The following is a 14,417-nucleotide window of genomic DNA, read 5'->3' as shown; positions in this document are numbered from 1 at the left end:
TTAAGAAATCAATTTATTAGTTGTTGCAACAAAATCAAACCATGAATCCCATTTTAAATCAATGCAGATAAATTAGTGTAATTAGTCTATTACTGTCATCACTGTAAAAGGCCTTGCTGGTACAAAACTATAAAAAGATCTTAAAATTAGTGGCAGCATTGGCCTCCACAGTCCAGAAAGACAGTGGGTATGTGTACCACATCCAGTAAACAGGCATTTGTTGGCGTCCATGTTACCAAGGGAATTGAAAAGTATCAAACTAAAAGCAATATCTACAAAATACTCTTTAGGAGAACTTGATTTCCAATAGCACTGCTGTACTGAAACAAAATTCCATCTTGTTACCATTACTCCTAAAAGGCAATATAACATGTTGTAGATTGACTTGGTTCTACAATCCACAGTGCAATGATAAGTCAGAGTGCAATTTTGAATTCAATGTAAAGCAGTATAAAATAATCGGCCAAAACACTGCTATATGTATATTCAATATTTACGGTTTTCTGGGAAAAATGTCTTCCTGAAGGAGCTCATCACTTGCAGCTGTCAGCTTGCTCCTATGCAATACAAGCAGTGTCCACTAGGTGTCATTGTTTCCAAATACAGGGCAGCTCTGTGACTACATTTGAAGAGAGCCCACATAGAGAACAATATGAAGCTGCAATTGCTGACCTGATCAGCTACTAACCTGGAGCAAGCGTGCAGATCAGAAAATAAGAGTGAATTTAGTACATCTGCTCTGCAAACATAGTTGAGGTCAGTGCTTGAGACAGTATTTAAGCCTCTGGATCAGCATGACAGCCAGGCAACCAGCATTTTCAGGAGGAGAGGTCTGCAATGGCAGCCTGCATGCTCTTCCACTACAGGCTTCCTTTAATAGGTCACTACACTCTAAACTGATCTTTCAATTTTTGGCAGATATTGGCAAGTTAATCACATAGCATCAAACAAAATGACAAACGCACACTTTAGTTGGGATCATTTTTTTTTACACTGCAAAACAGGACCTGAGCTCCTCCCCATGATGCATTGCCCTCCAAACAACTTGAATTACACACTTGTTTCCTTTTAGTGTTTGGACTGACTTGAGATTATCCTGCCATAGTTCTGAGCTCTGCACTGGTGTCACCTGCAGCATTCCCACTAATGTAGAACCAATGAAAAATCAGGAGCTTTCACTGTTCGGTCCATGGCTAGTGGCAGATCTTGTCACTGGAATCCCTAAACAGATAAATTGGTGTGATTCAAAACACCAGAAACTGCAAAACACAGAAATGCCAGTTTTAGGTATAGTGAACCTTTAGGCTCCATGCACACTGGCATAAAAAATATGTTGCTCCTAGAGGAGTGTATCGTTTTTCCTGAAGAAGCAACTGTTATCCTATGTGTCTGTTCACATTAGGTAGTCTAGAGGTGTTTTTTAAGTTCAGCGTTTAGAGGCAGAAAAAAAAAACCTTTTTGCATTTTTGAGAGCATTTTTCTGGCAGAAATAAATGCTTAACACTACTGCAAAATTAGTGGGGGTTTTTTCTGCCAAGAGCAGTGGCGTTTTTTTTTTTTACGGCACTGTGCATGGAGCCTTAAAGTGGCATTAAACTCCAAAGCAAACCTTTATTATACTGCTGCTTACCAAATCTTAGATATGAAGGCTGCATTAGTTTTCTTTTTGAGACCTTCTTTCCTGTATTTTAACCTGGTGATACAGCCAGTAAATCTGTTGCTTTTCAAAAAAAACAAGCTCCCCTGCAGTTGTAGCAGTTGGAGGGTTGGGTCAAACCATTTAACACTGACAGGGGTGTTTACAATGGTCAGCTTTATATATTTATGTAAAACCTTTATTCCAAAATGGAAAAAAAACAAAACAAACAATTTGCTGTAATAGCTTATAAAGTATTAGCTGGAGTTTGGCTTCAATTTGTAAGTGTACCTATTTCTGCTAGTGCTTCTAAGGCTCCATTCACACCAATGTGTTTTTTTTAGTGCTTTTTGCAGAAACGCACTACAGTCCATTTAACATGGTTTCCTATGGAACATGTTCACATCTATGCTTTTTTGAGCTGCGTTTTTAGAAAGGGATATTTTTAAAAGCAAAAAGCAGCGTTTTTGCTGCTGAAATCCATGGTAGTGCATTTTTGCTGCATTTTTATTCTGCCCAGCAACAACAAAAAAAACTGAACAAAAAGCACAATGCGGTAAAAAAAAAGTGTCAAAAACGCAAAACATACTGCAAAAAGCATCAAATGTGAACCAAGCCTAGCACTTCTCTCCTCCCCACATTAACAATGCTGCTGTGCAAAGGTGTCTCTGTGCTTCTTCATCCAGAGTGTAGGCACCCTAATGCAGGAAGTGTGTTACTGGCCACATCACCAAGTGAAAAATTAAGGGAAAAAGCCAGAAAAGAGCCTAAAAAAGAACACAAATGCAGCCACCACATCTATTGGTAAGCTGTAATATATTACATTTTTTGGCTTTGGGTTTAGTATCACATTAAGGTGACATTAACAGTGTTTGGTATGTCTTGATCAGAGACAAGTAGTCCATTCCACAGTCAGCCTATAAATGTCACAAGCATACAAACTGCTCTTGTTCTGCAAAGCACATATTTTATCTTAGTAAACTTCCTAACGTTATGTGGATAACATCACCTCTCAGGAATAAAATGAGCAAAGCTGAGGAGAATTCAGCATAAAGATATGAGGTCCAGCATAAGGGAGGGCCTTAGAGAATACAGATTATGATCCGCTACTAGTTAAAGAAGTGTACACGCTGGAGATCTTGGGAGTAAATGATGCAGTCCGTACTCCTATTCCTCAGGTCCTTAAAGTAATTCCTGACATCGACAATGCTTTTGAAATTAATTGTATACATATTTGTATGTTTCACCTCCTAAATAATTGCTTTTTTGCCAACAATTATAAAACATATTCCTACTACCATATGGTTTCCTTCTTGATGCAGGCAGCCTAGACTGTTATGGCAGAACTGTTCTTACATTTCAGAGACATTTTTATTGGCTTTAACATTATTTGGCTTTTCACGACGGAAGGCGCTTTTCAAAGTCAAGTCCATTCAGCGTTCGGTGTTGCACCTTGATTTTGCTCAGAAGGGAAGAAACCTGGTATACTAAGTAAGAGCTATCCTTTCCAGAATATAATGAAGTCATCTGTCATGTTTGTGATGTGCTAATATTACAGCACTGCAGGGCATCCGAGATCCTGATTGACTACATAGCAGTGTGGACACTAGAAGAATGTTGTGAAATACAGTGTTCTTTGCAGCAGTAGTTCCCTGGGCTCTATAAATCCGACAGAATAGCACACAGGTCACTCATTACTTGTGCAGGTAAGCATCGAGCCACAACTCCCCAGACTCCTTGAGCGAACTGCAGAACATACAATGCAAAATAGGTCATACATATTCAGAAAATCAGTAAACAAATATTCTTTTTTTTTTTTTTTTTTTGTAGGAAAAGCCTGCTGTCGGAGACTTAAGACACTGTTCTCTGCTCTGCTACTCCAGCACTCACTGGAGAGCCAAGCTTCATAGGGGTTTGGAGCAGATGACTCTGGCTTTCAGTTTTGCACTGAGAGGCAGAGCCAGCTGTCAGTCAGGCAGATGGGCATATCCTGACAATATTGTCAAGATCCTGGCAGAGCCTGAGGTGGCTTTGCCACATCAGCTGATTACAAGCTATAGCCTGCTGTCAGCCGACTTTGAGTTACAGATCTCAGGAATGTAACACTAAGTACACTTCTGTGACCCATAAAAGAAGCATGACCCCAAAAAAATCTTTGACAACACTTTTCTTTTAATATTGCCCACTTTCCAACCACAATACGTGTGCGTACACACACGTACACACACACACGCACACACACTATATATATATATATATATATATATATATACATACATACACACACGCACGCACACACACACATACCATACACATATATATATATATATATATATATACACACACACACACATACACATATGCACACACTGCTCAGCATAAATGAGTACAACCCTTTTGAAAAGTAAGATTTCAATCAATATTTCAATGAACAATTCAAAAGATTTTGCCAAGACTGAGTTTTATAGAACATTTGTTTAGTTCACTACATGAAAGTAAGATTAGTAATATAACATAGATTACAAAATCTTCAGTTTTACTCAAATTAGTTGATGCAAAAATGAATACACCTCACAACAAAAACTACTCCATCTATTTTGTATGCCATGATTTGTAAGGACAGCACCAAGTCACCTAGGCATGGAATGAACAAGTTGGGAGACATATTGCAACATCTATTTTTTTTACATTCTTCAAGAACAACCTTTGAGCCTGGGTGCTGGATGGAGAGAGATGCTCAACTTGTCCCTTCAGAATTCTCCATAGGTATTTGATTGGGTTCAGATCAGTAGACAAAGTGCATAACGAGCAAGGGCAGGGAGTGATGGTAGCATCTTGTCTTTCAATATAGAGCAGTACATCTGTGGATTCATGATACCATCAATGAAATGCAGCTCCCTGACACCAGCAGCACTCATGCAACCCCACAGAAGGCCACTGCCACCACCATGTTTCACTGTAGGCACCATGCATTTTTCTTTGTACTCCTTACCTTTGCGATGCCTTATAGTTTTGAAGCCATCAGTTCCAAAAACATGTATCTTGATCTCATTACTCCAGAGTACAGAGTCCCAGTAGTCTTGTTCTCTTTCAGCATTGGTGCTGGCAAATTCTAGGTGGTCGTTTTTGTGCATGGGCTTTAAGAAAGGCTTCCTTCGTGGACGACACCCATGCATGCCATTCCTCTGCAGTGTATGCCGTATTGTGTCACGGAAAACAATCACCCCAGTTTGGCTTTCTACTTCTTTAGCTAACTACAGTGAACTTGCATGGCAATTTTCTTCAACCCTTCTCATCAGAAAACGCAAGGGTCGAGGTGTTAACTTCCATGGATGGCCTGGATTTCTCTGTGAGATGGTTGCAGTTCCATCTTTGTTACATTTTTGCTACAGTATTCTGACTGATAAGTAAAGCTTTGATGATCTTCTTGTAGCCTTCACCTTTCTTCTGTAAAGAAATTATTTTCTTTCTCAGGCCATGTGACATTTCTCTTCCATGTGGTGCCATTGCTGACAGCATGAAATGGGAAGGGGTTTTCTTTGTTAAGTGACCCCCTTTTATAATCATCTTTTTGCTGGACTCCTGTTTAATGAATAATTAGACTCACCTGTAGTTGAATTCTTGTTAATTAAGATTTTGTTGTCTAAAATTTAGCTTTGCTCCTAATGCAGGCCATAGACGGTTCGTTTATCGGCAGATTTTTCGTCTGAAAAACGAAACATTGGTTGTTCTGTTGCCACCAATGATTGCGAAAATTGTCTGTTTTTCACAAATTTTCCAGCATGACCGATAAAAGAAATGAGGAGGAACCTCGAAAACTGGCCAATGCCATTGCCCCACTAACAGTGCGAAAATCGGCCGATAAACAAACCGTCTATGGCCTGCATTAGACTTTCATTGGGGTGTATTCATTTCTGCAACATGGTCTTGAATTAATTTGTTAGGAAAAATACTTTTTTTGTGTGTGCAAATTAACAAATCTTGTTTGCAATCAATGGCCGGCATTTGTGGGAGTATTTTGTGGTATAGTGTCCCATAGAAAATGTTGATTCTGAAAGTAAAGTAAAGGTTTTCTGACAAATCTGTTGGGGTGTACTCATTTATGCTGAGCACTGTATGTATTCTGTTATATATATGTTGCGGTTTGCAAATGGCTTACAGTTTCAGCCGAGAAATGAACCGACGGTGTGGCCAGCTGGTAACAAAGGCGATGAGAGACTCATTGATAGCCTCTGATCGCCTCTATGGCCTTGGAGGACCAGAGCATCATCATGATGTCACTTCCCGTGGATGTAAACAATTTTTTTTTTTTTTTAATTAAAAGCAAAAGAAGATCAACAAAAATATTTTTTTGACCTTTGCTTTTAAAGGTAAAGGAGAGATCTGGGGACTTTTTGACCCCAGATCTCTCCTTAGAAAGAACCTGTCATCTTTATTTCTATTGCAAGGGAAGTTTAAAAAAAAAAATAAAAATAAAGGGACCGTGTAAAAATAAAATAAATAAAAAAAATTAAAGTGCCCCCATCCTTACAAGGTGCTACTGATGTGCTGGAAGAGCGCCTTGCCCCCTTTACACAGGATTGGATTGCCAATATGAATACCACCCTGCACTATGAAAAACTAATATACCAACACAGGGGATGCCCACCTAAATTTGGCAAATTATGGGCTGGCTAACTGTCAGTACTTGGCTCAGCTCCAGTAGAACTAGTGCTCCCAAGTCTGTTAGGCTGTGGTTGGAAACCCTAGATGTATGCCCTACCCTTACAGATAGATCAAACTTGGATCTGCTCCTGGGTAATATGTCGCTGATATGATACTCCTCTTCCTGTTGGTCCATGATGGGTTATTTGCTGAACTTATATATCTCTTCCAATCTGAACAAATCATTGCAGTACTTGTATGTACATGCTTCTACATGCCAATTGCTGTATGCTGTAAGTGTGACACAGATACTCTGATACTTATTTTTTGTTCTGTTCAATAAACTTGTATAAAAAAAAAAAAAACACACGTAAACAAAAAAGTGCCAGAAAATGCTTGGTCTTCAAGTGGTTACACATAGTTGTACATGTTAGTACTACTGTATCTACTCCAATAGGTGTATGTTGTCTCTTTTCATGATGCAGCTGACAGGACTTTCTTGCCGATGTGAAGCAAAATAGTCTCAGCTGACAAAAGCGCGGTTAATTGCCAACAAGTAAGCAGTTTGCATCAGTTGGCCCAGATGCAACAGCCAAGTGCTACGGAGTTATATGCTAACAGTAAAACCTGTAAGTAATGTCACTTACTGAACTATATCAGCAAATGCAGTAAACAGTGGTTTGGACTGGTACTCGATGCCATACTTCTTGCAAAGTGAGAGAACAAGAGGAGCGACCTTCCAGTAATTGTGTCTCGGCATTGTGGGAAATAAACTGAAAATAAAAAGCAGTCATTATTAAAAGTGTTATAGGAAGATGATAAAGCAGCTTAGGCCCTACCTCATATACTTACTGATGTTCAATTTGAAAATTGAGATGTCCACTGAACCAATCGTTAAACAGAGACTGGTCCACATTACAAGTGGCTTGCAGCTGGGTGGGAGAAAGAAAACTGAAGTAAAGTACAGTGCCATGGAAGGCAGTCATCAAACATTTTCAGGGTTTGGGGATTACTCAATTATAATCAATGCTATCTGAGCCAATTAAAGAGGATCTCCAGTCGTTGGTAGAACAATTAAAAGTCAGCAGCTACAAATACTGTAGCTGCTAATGTTTAATAAACTCACCAGCTTAGGAGTCCAGCACTGTCATCACCTAAGCTGGTTTTTTACCTGTCTTTTAGCCCCCCAGTGCCGCCATCTTGAGTGGTAAGCTGGTTGTGACTTCCTGCAGACTCCCCATTGCACAGGCATGCTTTCCGAATAGTCCCGCAGTCTCCTGGAACCAGTGACGTGTCACAAGAGGTTGCAGGTAGGGGGCGAACCTCCACTCTGCTCACCTAGGCGAGCAGAGAGGAAGTGGGAGTGGGTACCTGCCAGAAGCAGGCACCCATTCTCAGAAAACAATTTGTTAATCTGTTTAGATTAATGGCAGAAGAGGGAGGGAGGAGGAGATTGAGTGGAACTTTAAATTCTTAGTGAAGTTCTGCTTTAATAATACATTTACAAGTACCAGATACCACTACAAATGATTCTCTGTTCACTTCTGTTTTTCCTATGGCTTCCATCTGTGACCTATTTTTGAAATGTGAAATGTACAGTAAATACAGCTGCTTGAAGATCACACTAATCTCAACTGGAAAAGGCTCGGATCATGCTCACTGATATTTTGTTTCATTGGTTAAAAATATCAAAATGAGTGTTCTTGTACAGGTGATGAGCTTACCAAACTCTGCAGTGGTCTTTCATAGTTCATTTTATAATGTAGTCATAAAAAAATCAGTATGATGTCAAAATATTATATATGCATAGAGAGAAACATAGATAATAAAGGTTACCTGTGTAGAAAGCCATTCCTTATTCTGATCGTAGTCTATATTCATTGGAATGTGGTTCATCTGTGTCACCCACACAAACCAGTTACTCTCCAGGAACCTAGAATATAGTAAAATACATGAGAATCATATTACCATTGCCTTTGCAATTCAATCATGCTTTCACTTGACATATTACAGTAACAACGAAGGATGATTTGTATCTGTATTAAAAAGAACTATGGATTTAAAAAAATAAACGTACATACTCACCTAGCTGTCCCCAGCCGCCTCTACACCAAGAACTGAGCGATCAAAGACTGCTGATCTCTCAATTCTCAGTTTTCAGTGAGCAGAGGGCAAAAGTGATTGTCAGTCTCCGGCTCTCTGCTCTGTTCCTCCTTGTTCACTGGAGCACAGGGTTGTGAAGGAGGTGGAAGCGGCTGGTTCAGGCTGCTGGTCAGGCATCTGGGCACATCCTGATATTAATGTTGGGCTTCCTGCAGAGCCTGGACCGGCACTGTGACATTAGCTGTCAGCAGCTGGGTCATAGGAGTGCAGAACTAAATGCATTCCTGTAAACCCACAGAAGAAGTATGGTCAATAACTCCCCTTTCATTTATCATGTATGAAAAAGGAAATTAAATCTATCAAGTCTATATTATTCAAATCAATAGTAAAACTGACTGGGGATCTATGGGGAATTTGTTTTTTTTTCGTTTTGGATAGAGAAGGGCAACTTTTCTCAACCAAGGACCCTCCTAAGGTTGCTAGGGGTTCTGTGAGCAGTGACCACCAATGTAAGAGGTCACTTCTATACTGACCACCAGGTCTGTCTGGTAGATTTGTATTTAGATAAATTGGGGTCCTGGGCAAGAATCAAACTGGGGCCCTCTTGTTGAAATACCTTCAGACACAACCTACGTCATAGGGTATGGAATACTCTGATCCTTAGATGATTTAAATCAGAAAGGTAGAAATACCCAAACAGATAAACAGACTTTTTTTTGCAAGAGTTCAAATTTCAATAATATAGTACACCATGGGAGTATTTAATTTGTGAGATGCTTGCGTCCACAGCGATCATCTGTCCCTAAACACAGGTAATCGCTCCCAATGTGATTACTGATGAAGACCAGCAGACAGCTGCGGCTGTTGTCAGCCTGTCATTGCTTTGTTCAGGCTTCCCAAACATGGCTGTCTGCACACACCTGGGCTTCTGGCTGCAGCTTTCTGGAAGATACTTGCCACACTATGGCTGATTTAGCAGTGTGAATGGGGCCTTTGGGTTTTTCTCTTTCTCTGATGCTTGAAACTTTCACCTATGACATAGTCGTCTTTCAGTAAAGGCAGTTTGTCTCCACATGCCCAATAAACAACAGTAAAATTCTACAATTCTAAAAGCTTCTTTGTTCTTGTTACCTATTATATACATCAGAGTGGGAGTACCCAGATTGACTGTCCCTATATCATTGTCTTATTTCAGGATGGGGACATTATGATGCATTATCTAGATGCAAGGCATACAACATATATTGCAACAAACGGAAGACCCATTGGGCCTCATTCCATCACGTATATCAAAGTGGTTTATAGTCCACACGTTGTGGTGAAGAAAACATATAAAGCAGGGCTCTGCTATCTACATCTATTATCCCATCAAGGACATCAACAGGGACTCCTCCATTTATAAGAATTTCTGCAACTATTTGCATCTACCAAGGGTAGATGGGCCCCAATCACATGTGCCTCAATAGGGTTGTACTGCATGAATTTATATTCATATTATTGGGGTATATCCCCCCTTTATGTAATTTTTTACCCATATTGCCTTGAATAGGCTAAGGGTTATGTTTCTCTCCACATGGCAACTGTATTAGCTATTATGCATAGCATGTGACAATTATATTATATATTATATATACCTATGGTACAATTTTTTGAAATACCTCCTACAGGGAGTGTAACCAATGTGCGGTGCTGCAAATGCTTTAGACAAGGTTTGTCATTGTCTCTGCAGCACATATATATCCAGACCGGTCTTGATGTGGTTTTAAATGGTTTTCAGTCTGTGTGTATTGTCTCATACTGAGGTGATGGTAAACTAGGGTGATTGCCCTATTGTCTATCATTAATGTTTAATAAAGCATAATTTTTGGGAAATTTTTCCAAGTATCGCATTCTGTCCATAATGTAGCCGCTTTCTTGTGAATCTCTTTTCACAATCTCTTTGTTGGGCTGTTGTCAGCCTGTCATTGCTTTGTTCAGGCTTCCCAAACATGGCTGTCTGCACACACCTGGGCTTCTGGCTGCAGCTTTCTGGAAGATACTTGCCACACTATGGCTGATTTAGCAGTGTGAATGGGGCCTTTGGATTGTTCTCTTTCTCTGATGCTTGAAACTTTCACCTATGACATAGTTGTCTTTCAGTAAAGGCAGTTTGTCTCCACATGCCCAATAAACAACAGTAAAATTCTACAGTTCTAAAAGCTCCACAACAACACATTAGTTACAATAGCCTGAGTCACCCCTAACTCATTTCATTCTATTCATTTGGCTTTTCTAATCCTGTAATATCATAATTACGTACCTGACTAACATGAACATGCTGATTGTGCCACCAATCCCAAGTAGAGGGAAATAACAAAAGGCAAACCTCACGTAGAATGAAATCATCCACGCCAAATCCTGGAAGGAGAAATGACTCCGTCACATTCTATTTCAAATCTTATAAAGAAGGCCCGCCTGTATTGACCATCACTGCCAATCAGATTCTCCTTCTCATTTTTTAATATGCCAGAGAAACACAAAAGGGAGGTTATGATTAGTTGCTATTGGCAACATGTATAGTTATCCCACACTGTTTCGATCATGAAAGATTTCGAACCACAACATTGCTCCCGATTAAAGTTGTACTCACTGCCCACTTCTTGCGCTGGACAGCAAAGTAGAAAATATACCACTGAAAGTAGACGGGAAGCAGCGCTGGAGGACCAACTACAAACAGGGAAAAAAAAAAAAGCAGAATTTCATACTAGTAGGTAACTGATTGATCAATGATCTTCTGTATGTAGGTAATGTATGTATACTCACTCAGAAAGAAGTACTTGTGCTGGTGATTATATGGCATATATTTCTTTTTTTTAACTCCAAGCTGTGGAAGAATCAAACATATTGATGAACTCCAATGACCATAAGATTCTGGGTAGCCATGAGTATATCTGAGCATTCCCATTTCATTATAAATATAAAATACAGTGCAAAAATTATTGCTGTGTTTTATATTTTCACTATATTGTTTTTTGAGAAAGAGCAACAGTATTTGAATTTAGGATACACATATATATTTTAATATTAATATTTTTTTTGCCACAGGGGTTTTTTTATTTATTTATACCATTTCGTTATAAGGCCTCATGCACACAAGACGTTTAACTCTTCTAGAAGCCTTTCCTTCTAGCAGCAGAATTTTGGCAGTAAAAATGCCCGGCGCCTGTAAAAGTGCTGAACACGTTTAGGTGCATCAAGTGCTTGGGTGTTAATTGATTTCAGTGGGCAGAATAATTTATTCTGGCCATTAAAATGAATTAACACTCAAGTGCTAAGCGCACATATTGCTTGGGTGTATTTTGACGTGTTTGACACCAAGCATTTTTTTTTTGCCAAAATGCTGCTACTCCTGGACACACTGGCAGTGTTTTTTTTCTGCCTCTAAACTCTTCTAAAAGCCTATGTGTGCATGGACAGATAGGCTAACATGCAGGGATGTTTAGAGTCAGAATAAAAAACACCAGATACCCCTAGGGGCAGCTGAAAAAAAGTCCAGTGTGTATGAGACTAAATGAGTGAAACAATCAGATCATACAATATTTTCCAGTATACTTGAATCTTAATAGTCCATTCTTAATATAATTATTCTACTTAATATGATGTCACATATGTAAATGCTGCATGCAGTCTGAGCACTCTTCATACATGACAGATGTGTTTTATTTGGCTGGGCAATTTTTTCATGTAGAAGCACAATTGTGTCACAACACTAAATCTAGGTTCAGAACAGAGAAGTGCAGACATTTTTTTCTAACAAGATATTTTTCTCCAACTAGCTATTTCATTAATGCACTATACTAGTTAAACATGAAATCATGCCTTTGGCTAGATACACAGATAAATTACATATATGTGAATTATGTTAACAGCCAGAGGAGTTATGAATCACTTCATTCAGTCTTGTGATTTAGGCACCCCTGTGAAACAGCACAGCCAGGCCAGTGACCTCAAATTTTCTCTACTGCAGTTAGGCAATACAGCGTGGCCAATCACCCATCCAAGCCTTTGCAAGGATAATAACAGAGCAGCTGCACATTGATGACGTAGCCCTGTTCTCAATAAGCATGCTCACAGTGTTTGACAACACCGTGAAAAATCCTAACTGTTTCTCAGTCAAGCCCCACCCTCTCAAAGTGTGAATGCTGATGTTCAGGATATTTCAAGTTAGTATAAAGATAAAGTCTAATAGTTATATGTAAAAAATATACATTTTAGATACATAGCTGGAATTGTGATTTTTTTTTTTCCATATCTACATAGAGCAGGTGTTACCACATTTACTATTTCTCATGCATAACCACTAATATATTTTCTTACCTCTACTGATAGCTTCTTGCCCAGTGCAAAGAAAAGTGGGTGCATATTAATATCCGGGTCCTTGCGAAAGCAGTTGGGTTTGGCATGATGCTGGAAATGCAAGTGATTCCACCAGCTGGCAGGAGCACCCTGTGCCAGGAAAAGGGGGAGATTACACATAGAAGCCATAGAAAAATAATCAGAGACAGAAATAGCTTGAATATTGGCACATGGTGAGCTCTTAAAGTAATGAAAACAGCAGACACAGAAATTCTATACACTGACAGCATGCAAAGCAAATTAAATTATTGAAGATCTTCATGAAAATATATACCGTACAGTAACAAGAATCACTACAAAATGATCAAATACAGCAAACCCCACCAGAAGATAGAGACACACAGTCAGCAGGCACATATATACTGAGTTATTATTACAATCATACAGTTTATATAACTCAATACCAATCACACTCACCTTCAATTGTCCAATCACAAATTGATGTACTAGGTGATTCCACTTTGATTTGCTGAAAACTGACAGGTGGCCAAAGTCATGTTGCAACCACCCGGCCTGAGCCTGAGAAAGAATGGTGAGAAAGTGTCAATCAATGTCAAATGTAAAGAAAGACATACTGCACATTGCCTCAACTGGTTGAACTAGATGGACTTTTGAAACCCAACTATGCAAATCATGACTTAAAGACTATGTTCACCTTTTGAAAAAAATAAATAAATAACAGCACATTTTCTTGCAGGTAAAAAAAAAAAAGTGCATTTATTTATTTATTTTTCTAAGGAGCCAGCAAAACATTGCACCAGCGATCTGTGCAATCTCAGGCCCCTGATCACTTTCAGGATAGATGTCAACCCATACCTCTGTAGGAGCAGGCAGTTACTTAGGCTACTTTAACATGGATCTGCCACAAAAACACAGCAAAAATGCATAGGCGTTTGCCATGCTTTCTGAGCGTTTTTTTAAAGGACACGTGACTTAAAAACTGCACCAAAAAGGCTTCTAAGAGGCGTTTTTGAGGTGCTTTTCAGGCATTTTTCAGGTGTTTTCCATTGATTTCAGTGGAAAGGTGTTTTTTTTTTTTAACTGAACAAACCTGCTCCAAAGATGCTGCAAGGAGGAGTTTTTACACCGCAATGGAAGCACAAAGCCCCAGTGTGAAAACATACATAAGGAAGCATTGTTCTTGAGCTTTTCTGGTGCTTTTTCAACGCAAAAACACTTCAAAAACTCCTGAGTGTGAAAGTAGCCTTAATAGTAGGAAGATCAATAAACAACAACTCAGTAGCACCTTCGCAGTTCATTGAAGACTACAAGCCGTCAGTTGCAATGGCTGACGGTATTTGTAGTCCATTAGTTCACAGGAAACCGTGAATGAATGGCATGGCTGTGTGGGTGCAGCCCAAATTGTGACAGCAAGTGGAGGGGGGGAGAGGATCTCTATCCCGCTGTCACGTCGGGAAGGGGGGGACTAGGGGTGCATGCTAAACATATTACACCCTAAATACAGGTGTAATATGTAATATATTCAGAAAGGTGAATTTAGCCTTTAAACACTGCTCTGCCATACTCAGGGTTGAATTTCCATCAATGCGGTGTGCAGGCAAACAACCTTTGGCCCCCAAAGCAGGATCACCTCTATTACATAACATATTTTCATGTTTTACTGGACTTGCCCTGACAA

General features: G+C 39.4%; 1 protein-coding gene across 1 annotated transcript in view; it reads right to left on the bottom strand.

The window, feature by feature from the left end:
- FADS1 (fatty acid desaturase 1) overlaps positions 1 to 14,417 on the bottom strand; it is a 32,038-nt gene continuing 17,621 nt past the window's right edge. Inside the window, exons 4-12 of the mRNA XM_089655034.1 lie at positions 13,196 to 13,297; positions 12,740 to 12,868; positions 11,186 to 11,246; positions 11,013 to 11,089; positions 10,683 to 10,780; positions 8,117 to 8,213; positions 7,133 to 7,212; positions 6,928 to 7,053; positions 1 to 3,382 (exon numbers count right to left, since the gene is read on the bottom strand). Coding sequence (XP_089511160.1) covers positions 3,331 to 3,382; positions 6,928 to 7,053; positions 7,133 to 7,212; positions 8,117 to 8,213; positions 10,683 to 10,780; positions 11,013 to 11,089; positions 11,186 to 11,246; positions 12,740 to 12,868; positions 13,196 to 13,297 — 822 coding nt within the window. The 3' untranslated portion in view covers positions 1 to 3,330. The remainder of the gene's footprint in view (positions 3,383 to 6,927; positions 7,054 to 7,132; positions 7,213 to 8,116; positions 8,214 to 10,682; positions 10,781 to 11,012; positions 11,090 to 11,185; positions 11,247 to 12,739; positions 12,869 to 13,195; positions 13,298 to 14,417) is intronic.

The sequence above is a fragment of the Staurois parvus genome, unplaced genomic scaffold, assembly GCF_062004578.1.
Source record: "Staurois parvus isolate SC_StPar_1 unplaced genomic scaffold, SC_StPar_1.0 ptg000818l, whole genome shotgun sequence".
Classification (NCBI taxonomy): Eukaryota; Metazoa; Chordata; class Amphibia; order Anura; family Ranidae; genus Staurois; species Staurois parvus.
Note: the sequence above shows the minus strand (reverse complement) of the source record. Positions and strands in the feature narration are given on the sequence as shown.